The following is a 10,401-nucleotide window of genomic DNA, read 5'->3' as shown; positions in this document are numbered from 1 at the left end:
GGACTTGCAGAGGCAGTGAAGTGTAGATGGAGTCAATGGAAGGGAGGCTGGTTTGTGTGATGGTCTGGGCTGCGTCCACAATTCTATGCTGTCACAAAGGTTTAGAGGGATATGGGGCAAACACAGACAAATGGCACTAACATTTTAGGTAACTTCTACAAACACTTCCCATCTTTCTTTCCCCCCCCCCCCCCCCCCCCCCCCGCCCCCGCTAACGTTTCCCCGACCCCACCCCACCCCGTGGATGACCTTGCACCAGATTCTCCTCCACCACACTAAAGTTCATTTACTAGCTCCACAGTTTACAAGTATGTATCCCTCTTGGGCTCACACCCGTTTCGATATCTAGCCTTTGTCCAATGATCTGCCTGTCAGGGAAACACCGAGGTCATCTGTTATGGTCATGATTTTCCATCCTCTTTATGATTCAACTTTGTTTCCCCACTCCCCCCCCACTGCAAGCAGTCTGAGGAAGGGTCCTGACCTGAAATGTCACATATCCATGTTCCTCAGAGTCTGCCTGACCCGCTGAGTTATTCCAGCACTTTGTGTCTATTTTATAGATAAGGCATCTTGGTTGGCACGGACAAATTGGGCCGAAGGACCTGTTTCCGTGCTGTATGTCTCTATATCTTGCTATGTGCAGGCATGGAGCGTTTTTTGTCACGTGTACAAATGCATAATTAAATTTTTTTTTTGCATAGTTTAGTAAAGTATTGCCATACCTAAGCACAATCCCCGTTAGCAAAGTGCACATAAATAGTCCACTGAGACCGCAGGCAATAGTCGCCAGGTTTCAACACCATTTTCAAAGTCATCCGGTCCGCGTGCTCGGTCTCCTGGAGCAGTGCCCGATCTAGGCGAGCCCCAGGCTGCTGCAGGGCCTCCACTCGACGCCTCCGTCCGGATCGTCCCGCAAACCGACATCTCCCTCCTCACCTCGCCACCTCCGTGCCCTGGGTCACTTGTCGCCGCTGGCCTTGAAGATGCGCAAGGCAAGACCCCGGTTCACTCTCCTACCGGCCCTTGCTCCTTGCGCCCGACGTCGCCGGCTCCCTCCTCTCCAGGCTCTGGGCCCGCAGGTCTTGTTGCATCCGGCTGGGGGCAATGTGAACGCAATGGGATATTACACGATTATTAGCCAACATTCCTACTTAAGATGGAAAGAAGGCTATAGGGGGGTTGCACGAAAGGTCACTGGGTCAAAGGGCTCGACGCACGGAGCCGCTAAATCCAACTGGAAGACATCCATCACTTCGGGTATAGGGTGATTTCACCAAATGTCAAATGAGCGTAGATCCCCCCCTCACGTGACCGAACATTTTAACTGGAGGACATATGTCACATCGGTACATGTTAGTGAATGGGGAAACACGCACTTTCCCACCCGTTAAAAACATGGAAAACGGACGATTTTTGAGCTGAAATTTTCTGTGCTAGTCGGGGTGACCGTGAAGCACAGCGACCTAATTGCTTTTCAGGCAAAAAAAAAGATAGAAAGTAATGAGCGTAGATACCCCCCTCACGTGACCATAGAAAGTAAGGTAATTACAAGAGGGAACTGAAGGTGGAAAAACAGCGGAAGTGAACAGCAGACGTGGAGATTTAAAGATCCAAAATATCGGGAATTATCGCGTTTGCTCACTGAATTTCATCAAAAGTAAGGCATTATTAACTTACTTTTGATGAAATTCAGCGAGCAAACGCGATAAAACGAGATATGTCCTCCAGTTAAAATTTTCGGTCACGTGAGGGGGGATCTACGCTCATTTGACATTTGGTGAAATCACCCTATATGTTATCAATGCTAGAAACTCGTACTTTCCTACCTGTTAAAAACCGCCAAAATGTTGAATTTTTGCGCTGAAAAAAATTGTGGGAGTCGGAGTAAGTGTGAGAGACATGTACCCAACTTTAGAATCCCAAACGTGAAGCGAAATGAAGGTATAGAGAAGCGAGAACTGAAGGGACTACAGCAGTTAAAGTGTTTGGTAAACATTGAAAATATTGGGGATTATCGTGTTTGCTCACTGCATTTCATCAACAGTAAGGCATTATTTGTGTTTTTTCTTGATTCCTTTGGTATCTAAAAATTCTCAGAAGTGATAAATCTGGCTGTAAATTTTTCTTCAGAAGCGTTTTCATTTTGTATGTAAAAACCCACTTGGGAATCATGGGCGATTTAAAAAAAATTACAGCCAGATTTATCACTTCTGAAACCTTTTAGACGCCAAAGGAATCAAGAAAAAAACACAAATAATGCCTTAGTTGATGAAATGCAGTGAGCAAACGGCCAATGTTCGCCAAGCACTCTGGCTGTTGTTGTCCCTTCAGCTCTCGCTTCTATCTACCGTCATTTCTCCTCACATTTGGAATTCTGAAGTAGGCTAAATGTCTTACACGCTTATCCCGATTTCCATAATTATTTACAGTGCAAAAATTGACAATTTCAGCGGGTTTTAACGGGCCCGCTACGCTGGAAACAATGGTAAGTGCCTACTTGCAGTTCATCGCGTGTAATCCCCATTTGGAGTAGCCTAGCAACATTACGGGTCATGGGTCGTGACCTGACTGCCGTGAAACCTCCCTATTGATGAATCAGCTGAAGCTGGTGGAACCTGGGACTGCCGCGAGGATGTTTTGTGGTGATGTCCAAGGGCTAGGACAAGCACAACCAACTTATTTGTGCAAGATAAGAAGCCAACCAATCTCCAAACCATTTGGAGAGATTAATGAATACAAAGTTCTATCAATTTGGGTAGGTACATGAATAGGAAAGCTTAGAATATGGACCAAATGCAGGCAAATAGGAGGGGCATCTTGGATGCCAGGGACGAGTTGAACTGAAGAGCCTGTTTCTGTGCTTAGTGACTCAGATATTCCCTTTGTCCTATCCATCCCTTGCCCAACACCTCTACAACTAAAAACACATTTGTTTTCTCATTTTGTCGGCACTGACAAAGGTTCTTCGAGAGGCAACCTTTTCACTCAGAGGTTGGTGGGCATGTGAAATGATGCAGTTGAGGCAGGTACGATAATAACATTTAAAAGACATTTGGGCGTGGATAGGAAAAATGCAAGTGGGTGGGACTAGCTTAGATGGGAATCTACACATTGTCTAATTCTGTTCTGTATGTCTATGACAAACATAAATCACTGTTCCCAAGTCACCACCTTCATTAAATGGTTTCTCATTTGAATATAGAAATTGATAAAAAAGAATATTTAGAAACAAGGAACTGCAGATGCTGGTTTACAAAAGAAGATACTAAGTGCTGGAGCAACTCAGCAGGCCAGGCAGCATCTCTGGAGAACATGGATAGGTGACGTTATGGGTCAGGACCCTTCTTCAGACTACAGAAATAATATTTGTTGAAGGAAGAAGGGTGCTGACCCAAAACATCACTTATCCATGTTCTCCAGAGAAGCTATCTGACCTGCTGAGTTACTCCAGCACTTAATCTTTCCTTGGCAAACCAGCTTCTGCAGTTCCTTGTTTCTACATCCCGAATCATTTCAATCCAGTACAGGATTTAGCTGGGTTCACTGCTGACGTCTGAATAAGCAAACTTGCCGAGAGCAATCTAACTATCGTGACCTGCTGAGGAGACTTGGCTGGATACCTCAATGTGAACGCACAATTCTTCAGACGTTGCAAATCCTTGACCTGAAACATTAACTACGGAAGCTGAGTGTTTCCAGCATTTTATGTTTATTCCCTCAGCTGCTAATGGCACCAGGTGTATAAGAGCTTTTACATTTGAGCAAACAAATGCCACTAAACCACACTCCTGGCCTGAATGGAACTTAGTTTGGTTTCGTTTACAGATGCAGCACAGAACAGGCCCTTTGGCCTTCCAAGTCCACACCAACCAGCGATCACCCCGTACATTAGCACTAGCCTTACACAGTAGGGACAATTTACAATTTTTACCGAATTCAATTAACCTACAAACCTGTTTGTCTTTGGATTGTCGGCGGAAACTGGAGCATGTGGTGAAAACACACGTGGTCACAGGGCAAACGGTGTACAAACTCCATACATACAGCACCCGTAATCAGAATCAAACCCGGGTCCCTGGCGCTGTAAAGTAGCAACTCTACCGCTGCGCCACTGTGTCGCCCTGTAGCTGCAGAATTTCGCTCAGTAGAATGACGTGTGCTGTTAAACTTCAGGTAGAATATTCCATTACATGGGATAATAATGTAAACCAAAAATGTCAGCTGCCAGAGGCTTGGATTTGCTTTATCAACAGTATCTTACAATCATTTAACACAGAGTGTTATAACAGAAGATTAGAAGAAAAAGGATGTTTTCTACATTGTTAATGATTGACAATAATATTTTAGCCCAAAGATCACACACACACACACACACTCCCATGTATTTTTACAGCAGGACCAACTCCACTTCTTAGAAATGTGGTCAAGTTTCCCAATTTAGCCGAACAGCTGACACACACTACATCAACCCATCTAGAATAGACAGCCGTCAGTCTGACCTGGATATCGTTTAGCCTTTAAGACCAGCACGCTTGAACCCCTTAGTACCAGGGTCAGAAATTACAGCCGGGTGGCTCAGACCAGAAAGCACCTGAGAAAATGAAATCCGTTTGCATTCCACAGGTGCCCGTGTATTGTAGGCACCCACCATTAGTTATTACAGAGGGGGAACTTGTATAAACGTGAACACGGAGCCTGAAGCATCTGAATTCTCAGGCTGGTTTTGTTCCAGTGCAATGACTCTTGTTGTTTAGAAAGTAGAAAATAAAACTAAAGGACCAACTTAAAAAAAAATTCCTATAACACTTCTCGTTGACAGCAATTTGAACTTTTCTTTCTGTTTCGAGCTCCGTAAAAACAAATACATTTGAGTGATTGAGTCCAGCAATCCATAGCTGTACCGCGATGAGAGTAAAGGGACATCAGTTAACGATGTCCTCAGCAACAGTATCTTCCCAATACAAAATAATATCAGGGATTTTAACTTTGGTGCAAGTTGTCCCTTATCTAAGAACAATGTGTGCTTCTTTCCCATCCTTCGATTTTAAATGAAGTCCCACGATGAGATGATACTCTCTCCGGATGAAGGCGTAGAAATAATCAGAAACCAACAGAATCTGTGGAGGAACACGAGACACAGCCAGTCATCACATCAGTGTTAAATAACAATGACTCAAACTATCTTGTAGCGAGTTTATAAAAATGCGTGTAAAGTGATACTCTTAATTCGTGTGTTCGACTGAACTATTCCAGATATGTGGGACAATTTTTCTTTTCACATGCCTTGAACGTGTTGCCAGGGGTGGTGGTGGAGGCAGATACGATAGTGGTGTTTAAGATGTGTTTAAATAGGCATGTGGCTAGGCAGGGAATGGAGGGGACATGGATCATGTGCAGGCAGATGAGATGAGTTTACCTTGGCACAATGATCAGCACAGGCATTATGGGCCGAAAGGCCTGTTCCTGTGCTGTATTGTTCCATAAACTAACATCCAGGGGAGCACGGTGGCAAAGCTGGTAGAGCTGCTGCCTTACAGCGCCAGAGACCCGGGGTTGATCCTCACCTTGGGTGCTGTCTGTAAGAAGTTTGCATTTTCTCCCCGAGACACAAATGGGTTTCCTCCAGGTGTTCCCGTTTCCTCTCACATCCGCTAGGCGTGAGGGTTTGCAGGCTAATTAGCCCTCGGTAAATTGCCCAGTGTGTGTGTCGGGAGTGGATGCAAAAGTGGGATAACTTAGAACTGATGAAAACAGGTGATTGATGGTTGGTGTGGACTTGATGGGCTGAAGGCTGCATCTCTAAACTAATTAATGCTATGCCTAAAACAAAAAGGACCCATGTACACATAGAGGTTTTTGACAATCATCTATATCAATATATACAGGAAATCAACATTATGCATTACTAATGACAGGCACGATTTAGAGATCTATTCGGTATAAAATTAAAAACTGTTAAAAACACCACGGAGTTAGGGGCCTGACCTGAACCTTTGCCTATCCATGTCCTTAAGAGATGCTGCTTACTCCAGCACTTTTTGATCTCAACGCATGCAGTTGCATCCATCGGACGCAGGTTGGACGGCCATTGCCCGGCACAGATGTCAAGTACCGTCCCGCTTAGTTTTACTCTTCGTTTCCACTTGCTCTCACCTTCTCCACAGCCAACAGTGGACCATTGTGGGCTCCAGCATTCCTTGATTATCGTTGCCCGCTTTGATTTGTTCTTTTCATTCCTTTCACTCATTTGTTCTTTGTACATTTTTACACCTCTAGTTTCCCTCTTCCCTGACTTGCAGACCAAAAACGTCACCTATCCATGTTCTCTGGAGATGCTGCCTGACCCGCCGAGTTACTCCAGCATTTGTGTCTATTCGGTGTAAACAAGCATTTGCAGTTCCTTCCTACACCCTTCTTGAAATGCCATCTTACATGAGGGCAAAGATGTGGACAATCATTCGCCAATCTACACAGGCAAACCCATTCACACATCAGTGCAAATAGTACACATTTAATAATTAAGGACAACCCCCACTATACAGGGGAGGGGAGACACGGTGGGTGTGTTCCTTAAAACAGCCGACAATGCGATTTTCTGTGACCAAAAGCCATGTCATCTGTTTGAGAAGGAACTGCAGATGCTGGAAAATCAAAGGTAGACAAAAATGTTGGAGAAACCCAGCAGGTGAGGCAGCATCTATGGAGCGAAGGAAATAGGCAACGTTTTGGGGCGAAACCCTTCTTCGGACAAAGAAGAAGGGTTTTGATCCGAAACGTTGCCTATTTCCTTCGCTCCATAGATGCTGCCCCACCCGCTGAGTTTCTCCAGCATTTGTCTGCCATGTCATCTGTACCAGTTATCAAGCAACCAAACCATCCTATCACCAGTTAGAGTGGTCCTGACCTCCCATCTACCTCACTCGAAACCTTCAAACTATCTTTAATCGGAGTGTGTTGACTCTATCTTGCAGTAAACATTGTACCCTTGATCCTGGCTTGACTGCATTCATATATAGTCTTTTCTTTGACTGGATAGCACTTAACAAGAAAGATTTTTGCTGTACTTTGGTACACATGATAATAAAGCTAAACTAAACTAAGAAACACGAACTGAAGAAAAAAAGTAACATTTTGGCCTTTAAAAAATAAATCTATTTTCTGCCTATATAAATTCCGTGAATGCAAATATTGTTCTGCATCCCAAACCTTTGGTAAGTGACTTGTGAATTCTGTGAGGGAGGATTTCCGTTACATCCATGGGCATAACGCGGGGCCTGTACTCTTACCTGGCCAACGTTGAATACCAAGGTAATGGCATAGTAGAAGTTGGAATTTGCACTCCCAGAATAGATCCACAGATGCCATAAAATTGGGAACAACACTGACGAAGAGATCAACATGCACGATACCACAAAGATGTTCCGCAGGACTGAAAAACACAGAGTTCTCTTTAGCTTTTTAATTTTTGTTTAGTTTAGCTTAGTTTTTAAAATGCAGCAAGGAACCCGATCCAATGAGTGAGTCAGTTAGTACTTACATCGGTAAAGGTGGTTCCACATGGGTAGGAAGGCCATGTACAACGCCACATCACCCACCGTAGGGTAAGACTTAAAAATCGCAATGATTGCAAGCTGAACGAACATGAAGAACATGGGGTGGTCTCTGCAAAAGGTATAAAGGAGCCTTTGTGTGAGCATCTGAGCATTGTTCAGCATGTACCCAGTGGGCCAAAGGGCCCGTTTCCATATCTTTCAAACGAGCAATTCAAACACTGCATATAAGGTATAGAATATGAAAACACACACCTCCAGATTCAGGGAGTTTCTTCCCAGCTGTTATCTGGCAACTGAATCATCTTACCAACAACTTGAGAGCAGTCCTGAGCTGCTATCTACCACAATAGAAACCCTCGGACTATCTTTGATCGGACTTTACCTTGCACTAAATGTAATTCACGTTGTTCCCTTTATCATGTATCTGTACTCTGTGAATGGCTCGTTTGTAATCGTGTATTGTCTTTCTGCCGACTGGTTAGCACACAACAAAAGCTTCTCACTGTACCTGGGTACATGTGACATTAAACAAAAGTAACTAAATAACCAGAGTTATAAGCCACACGTTGTAGTCAATTTATAACGTTAGCTTCCCAGCAATTGATGTGATGCTTTACTAATCTGGTAATAAATCTAAACATAATCTTGCAAATAAACTTGCATTTGAGTGATGCAGCTGAAATATGAAAAATCATTTAATTACATTTAAAGAGAATGTCTTATACCCAATTTTATGTTAGTTTGTCTGTGATCTGTCCAGCCTTATCAATGTTGAAAGACCTGGATAGGGTATGTTTAGAGGGATATATGTGCCAAGTGTCGGCGGTGGGTGGGACTAGTGTAGATGAGGCATGTTGGTCGGCGTAGGCAAGTTGGGCCGAAGGGCCTGTTGCCACGCTCTATGACGTCAGGATTAGCACCAGGTTTGTGTTGATTTAATTTCAGTCACAGCAGAAACATAATCTGACCATAATTTAATACCGTACACATACACTTAGAAGTGTTTGAGTGGGCTGTTCTTGTTTTCCTTATTGTTATCCTTTCCATCAATAGAACAAATTAAAAGTAGAGGTTAAGAAGCATGTCAATGGATCCATTCGTGATAATTAAAACACAAGAGATGTTATTATATTAAATGCCACTGTTAATATTCTAGAATGCTTCCTAATTTCACACTCACCGAATCAGATTTTCAGGGTAAGTGGATGGAAAAAATGTGGACCAGATTTTAAGGTTTTACATAATTGTAGGATACTCTAAAGTATATTATGGTCGTGCAGGTGCTTTTGAAGTGTTGTTACTGTTGAAATGTACTTGAAGGGGGACGACACTTGCAAGTCTACAAGCAAGGCAGAACACACGCGCATCACTGCATTTCATGAAATGTGCTGTGCACAAAGTGGCTGCTAAAATGTTAACAGTGCCAATTGTTGTACAGGTCCACCACCGAATTTCTGGCATCCTTGGTTCCAGAGCCTTTCTGGATTATCAATTTTGCCGACTGAGGTCATGGCCTCCGAGAGGAGTCCAGCGGTACCGGAACAGCCCGCTTAGGCAGAGGTACCGGCTCGCAAAGTCAGCCTTGGAAGTGTGCTATGGGGACGGATCTGCCTGCTCTGGCCGGCCGGGCCGGACTTCCAGAACCCCGGCCGCAGGAGGCAAATTAGACACACTGATCAACCTGGGAGATCGCGATGAGGTCGAGATCGCCCTGGGCGCCAGATTGAAGTGCACTCTCATAATTCTATCCGGATTTAAACTAAACTAAGATGTTGCCTGCCTTGCTGAATATTACCAGCAAATTTGTGGAGTTAGCATTTTAAATAGTAATAAAGGAAATCTTACCTTAATTTCACGGCTAATGGAAGAGTATAGAAGAATACGTTGATTTGAAATACACACACAAAAAACAAGCGAAAATGTTCAAACATCTCAGCAAAGAAGTACCAAAATAATCCAATGTTTGGTGTAAGATCTGGAACAGAAAGGCTAGAAGAAACAGAAGATTTAGTTTAGACATGGAGCATGGAAACAGACCCTTCGGCCCACTGAGCCCATAACGACAATTGACAACCACTAACTTCCCCAATGACTTGTTCTCTCTCACCTGCTTCATTCATCCAGACTCTCCAACCTGATACCTACACTGGGGAAAACCTATGGACAGCATTTCACCTCTCAACCAGCATGCTTTTTGGGATGTGGGAAACCACGTGGTCACAGGGAGGATATTGACACGCTACACGGACAGCACCAGAGGTCAGGATCAAGCCCAGATTGGTGGTGCTGTGAGGCAGCAGAGCTACCTGCCGTGCAAATGTGCTACTCAGAGAGCATATGGAAGAAGCATCCTGCTCGTCCTAACCCATGAGGCACAAGGGTTCATTCCTCCGCAGCTTCTTTTAGCTGCAACGTGTTAAGCAGTTTGCCGAAACTGTGCTTAAAATCAAAATCATTTTTAAAACAAAGACTGGAAACTTCCACAAATGCCCAGACCATTTTTTTGGAACTAGAACCAGATAAAATAGAAAGTTTGCAGGATTAATTTTTTTTGCATTGTAACTTGTGACAGGTGCAACAGCACAGTGGCCCAGTGGTAGAGTTGCTGCCTTATGGGCCTGTCCCACTTAAGGCAACTTTTTAGGCGACTACAGGAGACTATGCGGTCGCCACATGTTCACGGGTGGTTGCCGGGGAGTCGCCTTCATGGTCGTGAGTAGTTCCCGCATTCTTGGAACTAGTCGCGGCTTCATTCTGGTTGGCGCTGACATGTTGAAAAATTAGCACCGCCCAGAATGAAGTCACCATGGAAAGTAGCGCGAATTCTCGTGCAGTGGAAGTGGGT

The 10,401-nt window shown here is 44.2% G+C and overlaps 1 protein-coding gene across 1 annotated transcript in view; it reads right to left on the bottom strand.

Annotated features, from left to right (window-relative positions):
• Positions 1 to 4,220: 4,220 nt before the first annotated feature.
• Positions 4,221 to 10,401, bottom strand: part of pigu (phosphatidylinositol glycan anchor biosynthesis, class U) — a 32,706-nt gene continuing 26,525 nt past the window's right edge. Inside the window, exons 9-12 of the mRNA XM_055652202.1 lie at positions 9,402 to 9,545; positions 7,541 to 7,665; positions 7,290 to 7,432; positions 4,221 to 5,120 (exon numbers count right to left, since the gene is read on the bottom strand). Coding sequence (XP_055508177.1) covers positions 5,007 to 5,120; positions 7,290 to 7,432; positions 7,541 to 7,665; positions 9,402 to 9,545 — 526 coding nt within the window. The 3' untranslated portion in view covers positions 4,221 to 5,006. The remainder of the gene's footprint in view (positions 5,121 to 7,289; positions 7,433 to 7,540; positions 7,666 to 9,401; positions 9,546 to 10,401) is intronic.

Source organism: Leucoraja erinacea, chromosome 21 (genome assembly GCF_028641065.1).
Source record: "Leucoraja erinacea ecotype New England chromosome 21, Leri_hhj_1, whole genome shotgun sequence".
In the NCBI taxonomy this organism is placed as follows: Eukaryota; Metazoa; Chordata; class Chondrichthyes; order Rajiformes; family Rajidae; genus Leucoraja; species Leucoraja erinaceus.
The sequence above is the reverse complement of the archived record's forward strand: the minus strand, read 5'-3'. Positions and strand labels throughout refer to the sequence as shown.